Source organism: Dermacentor variabilis, chromosome 1 (assembly GCF_050947875.1).
Source record: "Dermacentor variabilis isolate Ectoservices chromosome 1, ASM5094787v1, whole genome shotgun sequence".
Taxonomy (NCBI): Eukaryota; Metazoa; Arthropoda; class Arachnida; order Ixodida; family Ixodidae; genus Dermacentor; species Dermacentor variabilis.
Genome location: NC_134568.1, coordinates 191110991 through 191132267, shown reverse-complemented (window position 1 = coordinate 191132267; position 21277 = coordinate 191110991). Strand labels below are relative to the sequence as shown.

At 45.8% G+C, this 21277-nt stretch overlaps 1 protein-coding gene across 1 annotated transcript in view; it reads left to right on the top strand.

Moving 5' to 3' along the window:
- Kua (Plasmanylethanolamine desaturase Kua) overlaps positions 1–21277 on the top strand; it is a 158660-nt gene that overhangs the window by 58564 nt on the left and 78819 nt on the right. Inside the window, exon 2 of the mRNA XM_075702201.1 lies at positions 2294–2413. Within this exon, the coding sequence (XP_075558316.1) occupies positions 2294–2413 (120 nt within the window). The remainder of the gene's footprint in view (positions 1–2293; positions 2414–21277) is intronic.

The following is a 21277-nucleotide window of genomic DNA, read 5'->3' as shown; positions in this document are numbered from 1 at the left end:
CAGCCAAGACCTTGACAGAGGTTGCGAGGGCCGCCGAATGTTTGAAACCGAGACTTGGATTCCTTGCTCATCAAGTGCGACTGAGCAGAGTGACAAACGAGGCCGATTTATAAAGGCGCCGTAGATGAAATGTTGTGTCTTTCAGTTGCCAGCCGTAGGCCGCTGCCGCGAGTGTTTGCGTCAAGAATGTCTGTCGCGAGAGGCAGACATAGCTGTAAAGCCGCCTTTACAGCGACTGTTGTAGGCGTCACGGGTAAACTTTGTCCAAAGCAAAGGTTTAGCCTGTCCGATGGTCGTCGAAAGTAAACCGTACGCGCAGCCTGTGGTCGAGAGGTGCCTCCCAGTCGTCCATGACGGGTCCAGAATTCAGCGGCAAATGCTCCTCCGTGGGAACGTGTATACATGCACCAGTGAACCACTTCGTCTCCTTACCCTCTCATTTGTTCTCCTTGCTGATAACTTACCCACTTTCGCCTTTCTCACATCTTACTGTATAGTGAACCCTGAAGGGGGGAAGGTGTTCGCAAGGTACAAAAATATGTACCGGTCTCTCATCTGTAAAAAGATGAGTTTACCTTTTGTAATGCACCTTCTAAGTTGTGCGCGAGGAGATTGGACGCCAGATGGCGCGACACTTTGTGACACTTTGGACCACTCATCTGAACGGCACACTGCATATGGACATGCTCGTCAGCAAGGGCTAAACATCCTTCATCGGTACACCGGACCACTCGGCCTGTAGGATTACCGCCAAAAAATCGCAGAACATGAGCGCCTGCAACGACGTAATCCGCAATAAACTAGACAGACGACCTGAACATGAAGGTAAAGTCACATGCCTTCTCTAATGTCGAAACCATAAAATTCCTTGGCCCCTAAATCCATGTCTAGTAACGTCAAACAGTGGGAAAAACACGTAGGCCAGTGCGAGAACATGCAGAGCCACATCCTCGGCCCCCGACTCTGTAGCCATTGACATTCTATCAAGGCCAGTATTCAAACGAGCACTCGATCATAGTGATTCCACCTTGCGCCGTCCTGGTTACGCCTGGTCTCTACCTGCTTCTATCTGCTGCTGCGGCGCAACCGAACTGGGTACGCTGTCGCTGCATCGCGGAGACGGGAGCCTCACCCGGCGGGCAGGTGGATGTCCGCCACCTACTTGATGCCGGGACGGACCGCGATGTGCATTGTGCAGGGAGTTCAGGCGAGTACATGGGCAACCGACCGATGTGCGTACCGGACCAGTTCAAGGGACGCCCTGTTGAGTTCTCTTTTCTGATCCCCCTGTAGGCTTGCGGTAATTTCCATTAGAAGTAAGTAACAACACTAAAATTACACGCATCATGTTCGCCCAGAGGACGTCCTCTGCGTCTCATACAGCAGCGTAGCATTACTTCAGTATCCGGGAGTATCGAATATTCCGGACATGAAATGATTTGCCGAGGGCGTTTTCACCTCCTTAAATGCCAAGCCCCTTCTCTTTTGTGTCCAGCGTAAAGGTCACGTGTGACGAGCACGCCAATGCGAGCGGAGCGCGCGCTGTCGTCGGGTGTTAGGGTCTCGATGCCAGCGTGTCAGAAGCGTGGTATCGAGGCACCCTAGGTGCAATAAAGTCACCTTTAGGAACAACAGCGTGCAGCGCCGCCGGTACACCTCAGGGGCGCCGTGTACACAGTCTTGTGGCTTCAGCCCTGCGGGGCGCTCTCGTAACGCGTTCGTTGTTGATTGCGCTGGTGTGCGATAAACGCCAAGTGCTGCATGAACGTGCGTGTACACTTTGGCTTCCATTGCTGCGCCTTTAGCTGTGTGTGCGCCACTAAGACAAAGCTAGTGGGCGCTTCTTGACAAGACATACTCATACATTAAATACCTTTTGTATGGCCATTCTACTCCTCCGGGTGTGCTGCGGCGTCTATAGGTTGTATATGGAAGGCACCGTATATGCGCGTATACTCAGTCCTTTGGGAAGCCGTGTACCTGGTTGCCGTACGAAATCGAAGGACGCCTATCTAGGCCTCGTTGCCTCGACCGATTTTTCTCTGAGACGCTTTGCCGGTCGCGTGGCGAAAAGTAAACTTACCGAGTTTTAGTCCGCAGATGGTTGCAGCGTATACACGTGTGCCGCATTGCGCGTGGTCAGTCGGCGCCTGTGCACTTAGTCGGGTGCGGAACTGCGGTTGTTAAATCACAATCGGCAGCCCGAACCGCGTCTAAATTGGCGTGTTTGCTTGGCACTGTCGGCCTTCTCGGCGCCTCTGTTTTGTAACCCCAATTGTGGTCTGCTTCGCAGGGAAGCGCACCCAGGAGACGGTGTGCATCGCCGTGTGCCTTACTCTGATGGGCTACAACCTGTTCCAGCTGCTGCTGTACTTCCAGGCGTCTCGCTGGAGCACCATCATCGCCGCCGCACGTGAGACCACTGCCCGCATGCACCCCGTCTATCTCGCCCTGGATTACGATTTTAAAGGGACACGATAAATAGAAACACGAGATCAGTTTAAACTGATTAAGTGTTCTTTCAAAGTCTCTGTTTTAATAGGTTGGTTAATATAAAAGAGAAAATGAAGGCCATTTGTTTGATATTTCGCCCCGAAACCCCATGCAGAGCCGGTGCGTTAGTGTGACGTCACGGATGTCAAAGTATTTTTTGGTTCATGGTGAAATTTGTGGCGCGCACAATAGACAAGGACGCAGAGAAGGTGGACACACGAGCGCTTACTCACAACTGTTTATTTTTAGGAAAAGACAGAACGTAAAAGCGCCAGCTCTCTGCACTGAGCATGCGCTAGACGAGTCATCGATTTTTGTATCAACAGTTCAAGCACTATTCAAGAATACAAATTCTTTGTCAGTGATAGCAACCGATTGCTGACTGATGTATTTTTCGCCATACCTTATTATACGGAACGCTTCTGTAATTTCACGTGTTAGTTTATTTTTATCTGAAAACAAAATATCAGTGTCAAAATATACCGTTTCACAATGACATAGGTTGCAGTGGTTAGACAAGTGCGAATGATTTTCTTTTCCGAAAAATGCATCAGTCAGCCACCGGTTGCTATCACTGACAAAGAATTGGTATTCTCGAATAGTGCTTGAACTGTTAATACAAAAATCGATGACTCGCCTTGCACATACTCAGTGCAGATAGCTGGCGTTTTTATGTTGTCGCTTTCCAAAAATAAACAGTTGTGAGTAGGCGTTCTTGTGTCCACCTTCTCTGCGTCCTTGTCTATTGTGCGCGCTACAAATTTCACCATGAATGCCTACCAACTCTCCCAACTATCAGTTCTGCTGTATTCTTTAGGTATTTGGGCCGCGTTAGCTCAGTTAAAGTTTCTGAAACTTACCGCATTCAGTCTTTGGCTCCCTTAGATCACGCTGTAGTCCTTTCTTGATGATAAGCAATCAGTTATGTGCTCTAGCAAACGCCGTCAAAATCCATGACTTAACGGCGAGCTGATGCGTTACAGTTGCGGAGTGGGAACTCCAGAGTTTGAACGACTGCGGAATCATTCCAACACCCTAAATGGAATGGAATGATGACACCAGTCGGACGGGTGAAATGGGAGCCCGAGATTGCAGATTGGAGTTGGAATGGAATGGGCAGCAGGGCACATAGCCCCCGAGCGCTAAGTGTTGATTTTAAGTGAGACTGCAGAACCTGTTAATTTGCCCATTAGACTAAATTAGACTTGGCCAATTTATTACATTTCTAAATTTTTTACTCAATACCGTTCTTTTTTTTCATTATGTGTACCTATAGGCGACTGACTACCTTTGCGACGGTAATTACAAACAACGCGGTATGTTGCAGATTCTGCACTTCTGAAGACCTGGAAAGCTTTCTGCGTTATCCCTTTCAAAAGCATTAAAAGATGGAAACTTTTAGTTACTTTTTTAGCGGCGCCGAGGTGACGCTGTATACTTTAAGCTTCTGGAAGTCAAACGCGCCTCATTTCCCTCTGCTCGCGCTGGTCGAAGAAAGGCGTCGCAGCTGGCGAAACATCGGCCGATATGGGAGCGTGCCTTCTTTATACGGCCTCGCTTATCGCGAGGGCACACAGAGGCCACCTGTGCGTCGTCTCTCTCGAGCACTTCTAACATCTTGAGCCCTCTTTTCTGCAGTGCCTGTACCACCAGTACTGTAAGCATCATTTGCCGTTTCTGATTTGTGCGCGGATGATGCAATACATCCTTGACTTATAGATTATACATTATGCCTTTCTAAGTAATTTATATGCAATGGTCTGAAAACTTAAATTCACTTTAATCAACCAAGGGAACAGGCAGGTTTCAGGAACGGATACCCTACAATGAATCACATCCATGTCATCAATCAGGTAATCGAGAAATCCGCAGAGTACAATCAGCCTCTCTATAAGGCTTTCATAGATTATGAAAAGACATTTGATTCAGTAGAGATATCAGCAGTCATAGAGGCATTAAGTAATCAAGGACTGCAGTACGCTTACGTAAATATATTGGAAGATATCTACAGAGATTCCACAGCTACCTTAATTATCCACAAGTAGGAATATACCTATAAAGAAAGGGGTCAGACAAGTAGACACAATCACTTTACTGCTATTCACTGCGTGCTTGGAAGAAGTATTCAAGCTATTAAACTGGGAATGCTTAAGAGTGAGGATCAACGGCGAATATCTCGGCAACCTTTGGCTTGCAGATGACGTTGTCCTGCTCATCGAAACTGGGGACGAGTTACAACAAATGATTGAGGACCTTAACAGAGAGAGTGTGAGAGTGTGGTTGAAGATTAATATGCAGAAGACAAAGATAATCATGAATAGCCGGGCAAGGGAACAAGAGTTCAGGATCGCCAGTTAGCCTCTAGAGTCTGTGAAAGAGTAAGTTTGCTTAAGTCAATTAATCACAGGGAACCCTGGACCATGAAAAGGAAATTCACAGAGGAATAAAAATGGGTTGGAGCGCATACGGCAGACATTGTTAGCTCCTGACTGTAAGCTTACCATTATCATTGAAAAGAAAGGTGTACAATCCGTGTATTTTACCGGTGCTGACATATGGGGCAGAAACTTGGAGACTGACAAAGAAGCTCGAAAACAAGTTAAGGACCGCGCAAAGAGCGATGGAACGAAGAATGTTAGGCATAACCTTAAGGAGATAGCCGATATTCTAATTGATATTAAGAGAAAGAAATGGGGCTGGCAGGTGATGTAATGCGTAGGTTAGATAACCGGTGGACCATTAGGGCTACAGAATGGGTGCCAAGAGAAGGGAAGCGCAGCCGAGGACGGCAGAAGACTAGGTGGGGCGATAAAATTAGGAAATTCGCGGGCGCTATAGTGGGAATCGGTTGACACAGGGCAGGGATAATTGGAGATCGCAGAGAAAAACCTTCGTCCTGCAGTGTACATAAAATGATGATGATGATGATGATGATTATTATTATTATTTGAAAACAAAGGTTGACAGTCACTTTAGCATACGCTAAAGAGGATGAAGGTGAAAGCCTGTGCGCTCACGAGGCATTCATTAAATTACTTGACATTCTCATTCCGAGTGCGTTGTTCAGTAATACTTCGGTTGGGGCTAGTTGGTACATGGTATTTTGAAGGTCAAAAATTCAGTTCAAAACCCAGGAGAAAGTACAAAGGAGATACGAGACAGGCAGCGCCAGTACTTGCCTCGTTTCTTGTTTGTGGGTTTTCCTGGGTTTTCCATCTGAGGCTTTCGCTTTAATACGTAAAGAAGTTAATAGGGCTTTCACGTATGTTGTATATCGCTGACCTTGTTCTTTGAGACGGTTCCTGTTCTGTTCCATATATGTTTCTGTCTACTCATATTCTTTGTGTACTCATATCGCGTATGTTTTAGTGAAACAACGTTATTAAAGTATAGGTGCTGCGTTGACCAGGCATTTGCTCTACCAAGAGTACGTACGCATATATATATATATATATATATATATATATATATATATATATATAGACACGTGAACTCGTTTATCTTTTACGGTCGAGCGCTTTTACCGTCTAAGAAATGTTATCGCTCAGCGCAGGACGCGTCTATGCATCGGAAGTTTCTAGAATGTTATCGATGCTTCTATCCGCTGTCTGTTGTCGCCGAACCTTGTGTAATCTTATTGCATGCATGCCCGACACGAATGGCATAGAACTTTGTGGAAGGCACGCGAGTCCCAGCCATTACTCTGGAACATTCGGCGACTGATCTATAAAAGCCGACGCGCTTGACTCGCTGATCAGATTTTCGGCGATCGCCGACTGTGTTCGCCGTTTTCGTTGAGCATTGAGCGTAGCCTGTTTTTCTGGGCACAGTTTCGCCCAATAAAGTTAGTTTCGCCATTCACAGTTTTCTTGCTGTGTCCTCAACCGTCACTACCACGTGACATCTGGTGGAGGTGCGGGGTAGAACCACCGACCTCGACGTGCTTCTTGACGGCCACGCAGTCACCGCCTTAGTAGACACAGGAGCCGATTACTCCGTCATGAGTGGACCCATCGCCGCCCAGTTGAAGAAAGTTAAGACTGCATGGGAAGGCCCTCAAATTCGGACCTCTGGAGGACACCTCATCACGCCGACTAGAATCTGCACGGCAAGAATTACCATTAATGACCAAACTTACCCTGCCAATTTCGTTTTCCTCCAACAATGTTCACGTGATGTCATTCTCGGCATGGACTTCCTAAACCAACACGGCGCAGTCATTCACTTGAAGTCGATGTCAATAACCCTGTCGGAAGCTCAAGCGATACCGCCGGAGAGCTCTCGTAGCCACCATGCCTTGAGCGTGCTCTAAAGTCAAGTCAGCATCTCGCCCCGCTCCAGCATTGTCATTTCCGTCGGCACCAAAACACCTGCAGACGTAGGAGGCGTCATCGAGGGTGACCAACGCCTACTGCTAGACCGTGAAATTTGCGTCGCAAGAGGGATCTCTCGACTGCACGGAGGAAAAAGGAAAGTGTTGCTGACAAACTTCAGCCGGGAGTTCAAGCACATCAACAAGGGCACGGCGATCGCGTACATCGAGGAACTTCTGGAAACCAGCAATGCGTTTGTCCTCTCTGATTCTGCCGCATCTACCCCGACGACCATAGTTCCCGCAGCCCACCGACAAGAAGGCAGTGCGTAGATTCCTTGGCATGCGCGCCTACTACAGGCGCTTTGTCAAGGACTTTTCCCGCATCGCTGAGCCGCTTACACATCTAACCAAATGTTATGTCGAGTTCAAGTGGGAAACGCCACAGGCCGACCCATTTTAAGAACTCAAACGACGCATGCAGTCGCCGCCGGTACTTGCACACTTCGACGAAGACGCCGATACCGAAATCCACACTGACGCCAGTAGCCTATAGGCCTCGGTGCCGTCCTATAGTCGAGAGGAAAGACGGACTTGAACGGGTGATATCTTATGCTAGCCGGTCGCTGTCAAAAGCGGAAGGCAATTATTCTACGACTGAAAAGGAATGCCTCGCCATCATTTGGGCTGCAGCAAAATTCCGCCCTTACCTATATGGCAGGCTATTCAAAGTCGTCAGCGACCATCACGCGTTGTGTTGGCTAGCTAACTTAAAGGACCCTTCAGCACGGCTGGCGAGATGGAGCCTTAGCTGCAAGAATATGACGTCACGGTAATCTACAAGTCCGGACGAAAACACTCTGATGCCGACTGCTTATCACGCGCCCCCGTCGATCCCCCGCCGCAAGACGACGAGGACGACGACGCCTTCCTCAGAATAATAAGCGCGGAAGCCTCCATTAAACAGCAACGAGCAGACTCGGAGCTAAAATGCCTCGTCGAGTATTTAGAAGGGAATACCGACGTTGTCCCTAGAGCATTTAAGCGCCGATTGTCTTCATTCACGCTACAAAACAACCTTATCGTGAAGAACTTCTCGCCAGTCCGCGCCAGCTACCTTCTTGTTCCGTCAGCGCTGCGTCCAGAAGTACTCCACGCCCTACATGGCGGTCCAACCGCTGGGCACCTCGGATTCTCCCGGACGCTGTCGAGGATACAGGAAAGGTATTACTGGCTACGTCTGACCGCCGACGTCTCCCATTACGTCAAGACATGCCGAGACTGTAAGCGACGCAAGACACCACCGACAAGGCCAGCAGGATTACTACAGCCGATCGAACCTCCTTGCCGACCATTTCAGCAGATCGGAATGGATTTGTTGGGACCGTATCCGACGTCAACATCCGAAAATAAGTGGATCGTCGTGGCGACGGACTATCTCACCCGCTTCGCTAAAGCTAAGGCTCTGCCGAAAGGCAGCGCAGCCGAAGTGGCGAAATTTTTCGTCGAGAACATCCTGCTGCGACATGGTGCCCCAGAAGTCCTCATCACCGACAGAGGAACGGCCTTTACAGCTGAGCTCACCGAAGCCATTCTGCAATACAGCCAGACAAGCCACAGGAGGACAACTGCCTATCACCCGCAGACGAATGCATGGTCTCACGGAGCGCCTGAACAAGACCCTCGCCGACATGCTAGCGATGTATGTCGACGTCGAACACAAGACATGGGATGCCGTCCTTTCGTAGTTAACCTTCGCTTACAACTTGACGGTGCAAGAAACAACACAGATCACGCCGTTCAAGCTGGTTTGCGGCAGAAATCCGACGACTGCTCTCGACGCCATGCTGCCGCACGTCTGCGACGAAGAGAATCTTGACGTCGCCACCTATCTCCAGCGCGCCGAAGAAGCCCGACAGCTCGCCAGCCTGCGGATCAAGAACCAGCAGAGGACCGACAGCCGACACTGCAACCTTCGACGACGCTACGTCGAGTACCAGCCTGGCGACCGTGTTTGGGTTTGGACCCCTATACGCCGACGAGGACTGAGCGAGAAGCTTTCACGTCGCTATTTCGGACCATACAAGATGATCCGACGCATTGGCGCACTCGACTATGAGGTCGTACCAGACGGCATTTCGCTATCACAGCGGCGCCGCTCACGACCTAAAGTAGTTCATGTTGTGCGATCTAAGCCGTTCCACCAGCGCTAATGAACTTTGGGGACGTCGCATAGCTGAACTTTGGACTTTTTTTGGACTGTGTCACCTTAGACGTTGTTTCTTTGTTGTTTTGTTACTTTCTTTAACAAATGTCCTTTTTTGTTTCACCTCGCGTTATGTTTGTAGCATCGGGACGATGCCTTTTGAGAGGGAGGAATTGACACGTGAACTCGTTTATCTTTTACGGTCGAGCGCTTTTACCGTCTAAGAAATGTTATCGCTCAGCGTATGACGCGTCTACATCGGAAGTTTCTAGAATGTTATCGATGCTTCTATGCGCTGTCTGTTGTCGCCGAACCTTGCGTAATCTTATTGCATGCATGCGCGACACGAATGGCGTAGAACTTTGTGGAAGGCACGCGAGTCCCAGCCATTACTCTGGAACATTCGGCGACTGATCTATAAAAGCCGACGCGCTTGACTCGCTGATCAGATTTTCGGCGATCGCCGACTGTGTTCGCCGTTTTCGTTGATCATTGAGTGTAGCCTGTTTTTCTGGGCACAGGTTCGCCCAATAAAGTTAGTTTCGCCATTCACAGTTTCCTTGCTGTGTCCTCAACCGTCATTACCACGTGACAATATGCAAGTTTATTCACATTTTTCTTACATCTCGTGAATTTGCCATCTGCATCCACAAACACAATGTGGGATCCTTTCGGCCACATCGCGGTGTAACGCAAGGGTCCGTGCTAGCCCCCATAATTTTCAACATTAGCCTCCTACACTTGGCATGGCGCTTGGGCGTCATTGCTGACCTGCACGCACTCATTTATGCGGATGACATCAGTCTGGTCCGTGCACCAGTCTCTCCAAATTCAAGCCACAAGTTTACAGCTCGCGCTGACAATTACAGCTGAATGGTGTTCTTCTGTGGGACTCATGTTGTCGCCTCAGGAGACGGCTCTACTTCCCGTCGCCCCGGCCGCGGCGGCCGCATAACGATGTGGGCGAAATGCGAAAACACCCGTGTACTTAGATTTAGGTGCACGTTCAAGAACCCCAGGTGGTCGAAATTTCCGGAGTCCTCCACTACGGCGTGCCTCATAATCAGGAAGTGGGTTTGGCACGTAATACTCCATAATTTAATTTTTCTTCTTACTTCCCGTCGCGAATGCGCGCGGTCGCCGTGTGTTTAACACCACCCATATCGTCCTTTTCTTGCACGGAAGCAGAATTCCAGTCGTCAGCTCACTCCGAGTCGCCTTTATAATTCTGGCGCCGCCGGCCCCTAGATTCGCACAGCACGTCAGAATTAAGGCATCCCAAATGCTGCACCTCATCCGCAGGATTTTTTAAAAGTCAGGTGGTGCCACAACCACCATCGCCCGCCTCCTCATATGTACACTGTTACAGCCAAGATTGATATACCAAGCCCTGTTACACCACATGACATGCGCAGAGTGAGGCCGATTGGAATGTATTACTCGAGCAGCAATGCGTGTAATTACGGGCCTTCCACAAATTACTCCCATCCACGCCCTACAGGCCGAAGCGCAATTAAATACGCTTGACGAACTGATCACCAGCGACAGCAAGCTCATTCTGTAAACTGCCGTAATATCCCTGAAGCCGCAGCACTTAAGAAGCATAAATGGCAATTCCTGCCCGCCACAACCGCCGTGGCTTTATCGGCAAGTTACGGACAATTACGGTCTGAAATTAAATCACTACATGATCCACAGAAAGCTTTTTCCAAATTTTTTTCTCTAATTACATCATACTTCCGTAAGTTCACCTCCAAAAAAGAAATGCAAAAAAAAAAATGTGTCATTTGTTCACAATCCATGGCTCTCACAGCAGTTATTAGCACAAATGCGCAAACGGGATAACTTATATAGGAAAACTAAAAGGCAACCATTTAACATGAACTTACGTGCCAGATATAAAAACTTCTGTAACACTGTTAACTGTAAAATAAAAAGAGCTAAACGTTTGTATTTCGAGCAAAGAATTTTACAGGCAGCTAATAACACTAAAAAGAAATGGGAGGTTGTCAACTCCATTTTAAATAGACACACACGGCTAAACCAGGTATCCGGAATTTTAAAAGAAGGAGTAGAGCTCGATTCCCCTGCTGAAATAGCTGAGGCTTTCAGTAGTTTTTTCTTTCCTAACAATCCACCTATTCTTGCAGAAAACATTAACATGAACCGTCTACCTCATTCATTCTTTTTATTTCCTACAACGCCAGAAGAAATAACTGCCCTTATAAATAACCTAAAAGTGACTAGCGCTGGAATTGATGGGGTCCACCCTGCTAACATTAAACTTATCTCGCACCTAAGTTCAGACATACTTTCATTTATTGTTAATTAATTATTCAGGACTGGTTTATTTCCCTCTGAACTAAAGCGTGACAAAGTTATCCCAGTTTTTAAAAAAGGCGACAACTCACTACTGCACCATTACAGACCTATTTCCATTCTGCCGTTCTTTGGAAAAGTTATTGAGAAACTAATTGAAGTACGGCTAACAAAATATCTTTCTAAATTTAATATCATCTCTGCACGTCAGTTCGGTTTTCGCCCTGGGTATTCCACAGAGCTGGTACTTATTCATCTTACGGACCAACTAAAAAAATTTATTGACGAAGGATTTCTCGCCGCCTCAGCTTTGATCGATCTAACGCAAGCATTTGATAGCATTAATCATAATATCCTATTTTCTAAGCTCGAAGCAATTGGCATTTGCGGTCCTGCCCTTTCGCTACTAAAAAGCTACTTACATAACCGGGTTCAAGTTGTTTCAGTTTCCAGTGCTTATTCTCGACAGCGAACTACTAACATCGGTGTGCCTCAGGGCTCCATCCTGGGGCCACTCCTGTTTTTAGTTTATATTAATGATTTACCTAATTGTCTTTCTTCGACAAAATCCATTCTGTACGCTGATGATGCCACTATATTCACTTTTCATAAAGATATCTCATCTCTCGTTAATAAACTAAATGCTGACTTAGAAAACATTCTAAGGTAGTGTAACTTTAACATGTTATCTATTAATGCAACTAAGACTAAATATGTTGTATTCACATCAGCGAAACATAGCGTCCATTCCATCTATCAGTCTTGGTCCCCACTGCCTTCATACAAGTTCATGTTCATCTTTCCTTGGCGTTCTACTTGACTGTAATCTGAAATATCACAATCATATTGCTCACATAAAAAAGAAAATAGCTTATGGTATACGCATCTTAATTAAAGCACGCCCTTACTTCACACGTACCACATTGCTCTCACTTTGCCACTCTTTCGTCCACTCTCACATTACTTATGGTATCATATGTTGAGGAAACACCTATAATACTCATATTACGTCTTTACAAACAATTCAGAACCGAGCCATCAGAATAATTACCTATAGTTCATGGTTTTCTAATGCCACTTCCCTACTACACGAGAATAACATCCTTACTATTTCCGGGCTCACTAAATACAACCTAGGTATTTTTTTTCTACAGATTTCTACATAATGAGCTACCGTCAATCACATTTTCACCATCTAACCTGACAACTAATAGTACCACCAGATTCGCGTTAAATAACAATTTTCTTTTACCACGAATCCGCACTAACTACGGTAAACAAACCGTGGAATTCACTTCCATATCAGTATGGAACACTCTTCCTCTCGTATGAAAAATACAAGATCTTTACACCAATTCAAAAGGGAACTCAAAATGCATTTATTATTGACAAACTAATGAGAAAATTTACTGTAACCGTTTTTTTTTTCGTTCTTTCTTGCTTTTTTGCCTTTTTGTTTGTTTTTGTTCTTGTAAATAAACTACTGGTATATTTTTCACATGCAATTCTTTATGTTACTGTGAGATAAGCTAAACCTTGTTATTATTTGTAATGAATTCTGTATTTTGCTCTGTCAACGTTATTTCCTGTTGCTTGTATAATACCTTATCATATGCTACTGTTGCTTTAAAATGTCAATTATCATAACTATTCTTGTACAGGAGGTCCCGATACAGTCTTTGACTATGGGACCTCCTCCTGCATACTAAATACATGTAATTTGACCCAAATATTCTGAATAGGCCTATGACTGGCATACACAAAGACCTGTTGTCCACCTCGGTGAGTCCAGTGCGACGGCAAATAGCGCATCAGCTACGAGTGAAAACTGTTTTCGGAGACATGTAACGTATTCCAACGCTAGTGTGAGCGAGGATCACGTCACTACGCGGCCATCGCTTGTGCATATATATTGGCCGAAATAGCAACTTGCTCGTATGCTTGCTCCCCTGCCTGGCCGTTGACACAGGCGGATATCTTGGCCATTTGAGACGCAATGTGCATTCTCTGTCCGCTCCTTTTGCCGTCTAGTGGGCACATTGACGTGATCACCGATTCCTCAGCTGCCATCCGCAGTCTGCGGCGTGTTCTGAATTCCGACGTTTTGGCGCAGGAGATTCAAGATACACTTGATTCTCAGTTACAGTACGTGTACAACGGATACGTCGCAATGCACATCCCACACAAGCCTTAGTGGATGAAGCAAGTCGCAACAAAACTCATCGTACATTTCAATCGGCCCCCACCACTCCGGAGACAGGGCTCCTCACAGAAAAAGAAAATCTTGGGCGCACCACGCGAGCACTTCTCCCGCCGTGTGGCACCGACCTCCCTGGCGGCCTAGCGCGCTGGGAAGAGGTTTTGCTACGGAGGTTACGCCTCCGTGTCGCCCTTACCCATGCGGTAACCTGGTCATGGTCGGCACAGTACCGTGCCTCCGTCAGCGATTCGTGCCTCTTCTGTCCCGCTCCTGTCTGCGAGGTGGACACTGGCCACCTCCTCTGGACTTGCCCCTCTCTGCACGCCCTCTGGCGGAAACACCTGCTCCGATGTGGACGACCCCGAGGTCGGCCGCCGGATGTGGATCTTGGGGCCCCATCACGGGACCCTGCTGGACTTCCTCCGGGAATCCGGTGTTTATCTATACTTGTAAATAATTCTGTATGCCAAAAGGCACGCTGCTTCTTCTAGGGCTAATGCTTAAGTTTTCACCGTACAATAGGCAAATATATTTTTTGTCGAAACCGAAATTGAGATGACAACTTTTTTTCACTTCCTTTTTTCCCCTTATATATATATATATATATATATATATATATATATATATAAATATATATATATATATATATATATATATATATATATATATATATATATATATATATATATATATATAGTGGGCGGGGGGGGTGAATAGGCATTAGTTTGCAGGCAACAACGAGCTGTAAAGAGACAACAGGCCACGAAGCGCGTTCGTTCTTATAACGTTAAGACCTCAACAATATTTTTTTTCTTAGTTTCTACGCGCTCAAAGAGGAACACGTTGTAAACAATTCTAGAGAAAGCGTTTCATTTACTGGAATGGAATGGATCAGCTCAGCCATTCCACGAGTGGGACTCGCCATTCCGAGGAGTTCAAAAGAGTAGAATTAACGGACGGTCATTCTCCGCAAATGGAGTGGAATGTGAAGTTGTCAAGGCGGCGTCGCCCGTCTTTTCTTTCTTGCGCCTTAATTCTGGCTTACCGAACCTTTTCTGGCGGTAGGAGTGGCTCTTTTGGTATTGCAGAAGGGTAACGTATACTAATAAAGGTGAAGTTTTGTTTCTCTTTAGCGCCTGTTTAAATTTCAGTTCGATGTGCATATTGGGAGTGACATGTACGGCATGCGTAGTATAGGAGCCCTTAATCCCTCGGGGACGAGAACTACTGTGCGAGTAACACATTGACCAATGAAGCACTATAAGACAGCAGCGGCGCAACATTTTAATTAAGAATACTTAATTTGCTTGCAAAGTGAGATTAATAAAACGGATACACGCACGAAACAATCCAAATGCGAACTACGTGTTTTGCACTGTGTTGTTGTGCCATTTGTAAAAGTTGTAGAAAAAAAAAAAGCCTGTTGTCAGTTAGGTTTTGAAGGTAAACATGAAAATATTTTTTTAATCTTTCATAGAGGAAAATTAATGCAGCCGCGATCGCCAGGAACGTGAAAGTTCGGTTTATGAAAATACATTTCCAAGTTTTGATTTAAATGCCTGTAAAAGCGATCAATTGTTGCTGGCCACGCTCGGGCGGCCTTTCTCGCAGCCGCTGCATTTCACTACTTTGATTTCACCGCGTAAATTGTTTCCAAAATAAGGAACAGAAAGAGCTTGCGTAATTTTTTTTTTCGGTATGTATTTTCGGTACGTGCTTTTCACGGAAAGCAGTGTTCTTGCCGCCAACGTTGTCGAGCCCACTTCGTACATGTCGTCGACAACTGTGCCACACTTGGGCGCCTTTTGCAAACGCTTCTCCGTCACTGCTCTCGCGTCCTTTCGAGGAAGGCGCTTGTCAGCTCGCCGGTGCCTGTTGCGCGCTTTCGGGTGGAAGGCACGTGTGTAATTGAACGAGCTATAGATTAACCGAACACGCAGCCGAAGAACCGATTCTTCATTGCTCCAGTGTTCCTTTTTTTCTTTTTCCTTCCTTTGTTTTTCTTCTTATTGCTGGGAGCTATACATGTTTACTTCGACAAAATCAAGTTTTCTCATTGTTTGTGTAGCAGCTGCAGCTTTACTAAATTTTAACTCTGAGCCGTGCGAACGTTGCGGCGCTGTTATGAACTGGCTAATGTGAGCGAATTCCACGTGAATTTGAACGCGACATCTGCGACCATGACGAAATGATATTATAGCGAAGCTGTTAAGGGCAATATCGCAGCCGATTTCTTGCTGCAGGGGGTGTGGTTCGTATCAATCAACAACGCAACCTGCATAAGGGCTTTGAAACGTCATTATCAATTACTATAAGTTACCTTGCGAACACGTACTCACACGAATAGACAATACCTTTCATGCACAGCCTTTTTCGCCAGTAATCTGTAGCTTTTGTTTCCCGCGTCGTGTTTTGCCGGCTCCACGTTGGAGGTCAGCTGTGAGTTTGTACGGCTGCGGTGGTAAAGAGCAGCCTGCGCTGCAACATGCGTTCGAGCCCCGAAGCAGAACGCGCAGGCGGATGTCGGCGATGAATCATCACTACGAACAACCGGGAAACAGAGTCCTAATACTGCCCACGAAGGGCGTGAGAACTCGCTCATGCAACTTCGATGTCTTTGATGTAGCAGTTGCTCAGATTGGCTTGCGTCCGCGATATTTTCTTTCTTTTTAATGCGTGTTGCCCGCGTCGCTCTTCACACAGCATTTTGCGCAGACTCCCGAGCGGCAGGAGGCTGCCACGCAGATGAAAGGTCGTTGCCTCCCTTCGACATTAGCCATGCGTCGAGTGCGTAATGGAAAACAGACCGCGCTGAGTGAAAGTTCACTCGCTTGCGCTAATGCAAACGAGAAGGCTTGTCGCGCGCACTGATCAGACAGCTTTATCGTAGCCATTGCGTGCTATTTATTAATGTTTTCAGACCGTATACCGCATGCCTGTGTGTATTGCTCAATTTGGGGTAAACTTAAGCCACTCTCTGGCTCAAAGAAGAGTAAAAAAACCTGTCATATGATATGGTCGTCTCCTGCTTGTCATTAATGTGCAGCTGAATCGCGAAATGCATCGATTGCTTCAGCATGCACTTGCGAAGCGTGCTGGTCACTTTAAAGAGAGAGAGAGAAGAAACGCCTGTGCGCGAAATGATTGGCAACTCTGCGGTTACTGAATGACGAAGCCGAATGTGTGCGTGACACATATTTTAATGAGAGAGGAAGCAACTGCTCCCGTCTTGCGGACGTCCGAACCAAGTTGTGGGAAAATTTTTGCCCGTGGACATATCGACGTGTATAGTGAAGACGTGGCAATACTCCGATTGTGAAGAGGCTGCGCGTAATGGGTTAAAAATTGTATTGTTATTGTCTGTGGCGGAGAACGGCCGGAAAGATCTGACAGTGGCCGGCGGAAATGAAGTTCGCGAATTTGGCCTTCACACGGCTGACAAGCAGCGCCCCCCAGCGCTGGTAAAGCAGTAAACACAACGCGCTCTATATACTATAGTCAAGACGCGAAGCTGTTTGCAAAAGTCTGGTGGCTGGGCTCATGCGTGGCGCAAGAGAATGTCCAGAAGGACCTAAAAAGATTTACTGCAGTCATAACTGCCCCCCCCCCTACATTTTTTTTTTTTTTGCAAGCATTTTACGTGAAGACACAGAGCCCCGCCATCCGTGCTTACATGGTATACAACAAGGGGAATTTGAAAGTACAACTTCATACGCTAAAAATTATACACGGGCTTTCACAGAATAGTGGAATGTTGATAAAAAAGTTACAACGTAAAATGTCATTGAACAGTATGTATGCCGCATTTTCAACCCAAACGGTTCTCTTAAAAAAAACTTACTTTATTGGGTAATAAAGGGAACTGCGTGACATATAGCATCTGGCATTCATGTTCAGTGCAGCAAAGAGCAATGCACCAAATTTCTTTCATTAATAAGGTTACTCGTAAAAGTACAGTTTTTTTTAACTTGGTGGTTAAAGAGCAATTATAGAGATGAGGAACCGGCATAATTTTCTTTTTGTGCGGTACTGTGTATTCAGTTTGTCTTGAAGCATTTAATATTTCCCCTGATCAAGAGACAGCTATAGTAATTGAGAAATTATAAGGACTGCGTATTATATAGAATCTCTAAATAATTTTACTGACGGGTATGTTCAAATATACAAACATTCACAAGGGGGGTCCCATCATTTTTTTTTTCTCAACGAACTCTGTCGTGACGAACGGCCGTGTAGCGCACAAGCCAGGCGCGCTCCTCGGCCGAAGTCCAAACGCCGGAAACTCGACTGTCAGAAGACCCCCCCTCCCCCCCCCCCCGTTTTATTCTCGCGGCTCTTCTAGCGTACACTTCCAAGCATAACATCACATGGTCATTCGCGACTCGCGGTGTATACACATCCAAACACAACATAGCATCATCAATGACAGCCGTAACTGTCGCCGCTCGCCGCGTCTCACGTGGTGTGGCGCGTGACATATGAAAGAGCAATCCCAGCGCAGTTTTTACATGACATAGCAAAGTCCCTCCGTACATCCGATCTGAGCTTACTTTTTTTCAGTGCATGCCTTGTTTAAGCGTGAAAAAATCTCAACTCAGACGAGGTAGCAAATGCGGCGTATGCGCAATTGCGCGATGTTCGGCTTTGAGAAAGTCTTAAGAAGGAACGACATTTTCTATGCTTTAATTCATTTTATACCCGAGTTACACAACTTTATTAATAGATGAAAACTACATTGCTAGCACTAACCTGCAACACAAACAAAAAGCTGGCAAATTTAGCTTTTGTTAAGAGCCTGAAATTTTTCCTTTTTTTTTCTTTCTCTTGTAACTGCGAGATTCCCTCGTGGTTTTAAAGTGAATAGCTTTCTTGGGCTCTTTTGGCCGTTTTCGTGGTTGATCGGTGGTCGGTCGATGGTCGGACTCGCGGCAAGGAAAACGTTCGTTCAGTCTCCCTCGTTCGCTCGCTTGTTCGTTCGGGCTATTCGCCTACATTGACAGTCATAGTCGATGGTTTCTGCACAATTAGCTGGGACACCATGTATACCACGTAACTGGAGTCAAACGTTAAAAATATGCTGGTGCCACGTAGCTGGACGGAATCACTGTAATGTTGTTTGTCGTCGCTTGGAGATAGATTATTTTTTCCATGCCGCCTAATTACATAATTAGTCCTAATTAATTTAAGTTCTCAAATATTATAATTTGATGAAAAGTGTCAATGAGAAAATTGTAGAGCAACATTAAAAACTCCCGGTGCAACTTTCTGTTGCTCAATACGTGCTACATATAAGTGTTTTTCCGAGCATGAAAGAAGCCCGCGAATACGCGAAAAATTGCCGCGCAACTGGCCGCTTGAAGCACAAGAGGCAAGAAGCGAAGAAGTCGGCAACAGAAAAACAAAAAAGTCAGTTACAGAGAAGTGAAATATAGTCGGCATCTAAAGCAGTCGAGTGTGGAGAAAGAAGTGAACAGAGCTGGGACCAGAGAGTGCATTGAGCGAGGAGTGTTCAGGATGCCTAAATGCGTTCGTCCTACCCCACTCGCATCGAGGCACCCTATAGGAGCGTTAAGGCACAGAGACGTGAAGATGTCGGTAACAAAACAATGAAGTCGGCTACACAGAAGTGAAGAATTCGGCCATAGGATGTGTTACTGTACATTGCTTCAATGCTAATCGCAATAACGTCGACATTCATCGTGAGGTGGATTCGGCATGTATATGCCGGATCTTTATTTTCTAATCTTTTGAAAAAAAAAAGACATAAGACAAAGTTGGGAAATCGATCTGTAGTTGGACATATCGGTCGTTTTAGTGACCGCCTTCATAGCACACCCACTTAGTTATTTGCATGATTTTGGGGGGGACAGCTCATGCGAATAAAAGGTCATGCATGAAAAAAGTCTGTCGGTAATGCTACAACCTATTTTACCGGGGAAATCAGGATATAGTCGTTATCCCGTGCTTTGCGCAAATGTTACTGACTGTGGAAAATATATTGTTCCAGCTTGGTAAGTAATTTCGAGGCAAATGTTGTAGCTGTTTGTCTGTATAACCGAGGGCATTGCGGGCCACTTTAGATAATGTTAACTTGTTCTGCAAGTTGTGGTATTTATTATTTATTTATTTATTGTACCCTCAGGGCCGAAGCATTACAGAGGGGAGTGGCAAAAAAAAAAAACATTTCTGTGAAAAGATACACTTATACATGGAGTTATATAATGTACCAATACAAATACAAATACTCTAATTAACAAGCAAATCAATACAAATCACCAAACTACAAAGCAATGTAAAATGAGTAGATGATACAGGTAAGCACAAGCAAACAAGAGGAAAAAACGAGAAATAACATGAGGTAAAGAACTAATTAGTTACTGTTAGAGCATTTATGAAATGTTGTGTGGTGACCTTGTGGATTAGTTACTGTTAGAGCATTTGAAATAGGCGTGTGGTGACCTTGTGGTGGCTCGAGAGGATGGTGTGTGGTTAAGTAACTAATTTTATTCCGTACGTCTGTACTTTCATTATGAAAGTACAGACGTATGGTTGAAGTGGTCGTGTAGAAAGCAGCGCTTTTAATTTCTGAGAATAGTGTTTAATTTGCTGCGATATTGTTTAAATAAAAGAAAAAAATGTCGGCTGATCCGGTTTTTGTGAAAGAAAATGGTTTCGTTTTCCTTCTTATTATTCTTGAACATTCATTCTTCATTCAAAGCTTCCGACTTTTGTTGCAAGTTTGTGCAGTTGTCCGTCTTAAATGAAAAAAAAAAAAAGGAAGAGAACAGCGCTTGAAGACGTAAAGTAACGCTGCATATAGTGAATTTAATTCTGAGGTTTTACTTGCCAAAACCACCATCTGACTACAAGGCACGCCGTAATGGGGACTCCGGATTAATCACGGGCCTTTTTGCTTTTCTCCCCCATCGAAGTGCGGCCGGGATTTGATCCCGTGACTTCGTGCTTACCAACGCTACGCCATAGCCGCTAAGCCACCGCGGCGGGTGCTTCAGATGCTGCAGCTATGAAAAAGGAGCTATGCAGCTTCTTGAAAAAGAAAGTTGGAATGATGCTTTTAATTTCCTTAACAGCAGGTGCGCCTAAGGTCCCTAGATATTTTTTGTTTGCTTTTTAATTTCCTGAACAGCAGGTGCACCTAAGGTCCCTGGATATCTTTGCTTTTTTTAAAGCAAAAATATCTAGGGACCTTAGCTGCACCTGCTGTTAAGGAAATTAAAAGCATCATTCCAACTTTCTTTTTCAAAGCAAGCTACGGTTTAGCGTTACGCACGCGATATTCTTCGCCGTTGACAATCAAATAAATCGGGAGGTGGTCGCTAATATAACTGCACAGAACACAACGATGTGAAGTTCTGTGCATTTGTACGAGTTATAAAACGGTTGACCAGCGTTTAAAGTCCAGGAATTCGGGACAGCGACTACTGCGGCGAAACCGACCCTGCGGCGATGCGGTCGGCGTAACTCTATGGAAACATTTTTGAAAAATTGATTGCTGTCCTCTGTATTCCAGATTAGTCGGCGGGATGTTGGCTTGGATGGTGAACTGGGCAGTGACATATGCCTCGTTTTTCGCAAGTTGCGCTTTAGGCACTTAATTACGGCAACGGCCGCACGATAAATGTCGCGTCTAGTTTAATTCCACTGGCTGGACTTTTTTCACTGGGACACTTTTGTAGGCCCGTTTAAAATGCGTGGTGTCAGTTGTAAAATGCTGATTGCGTCGCAG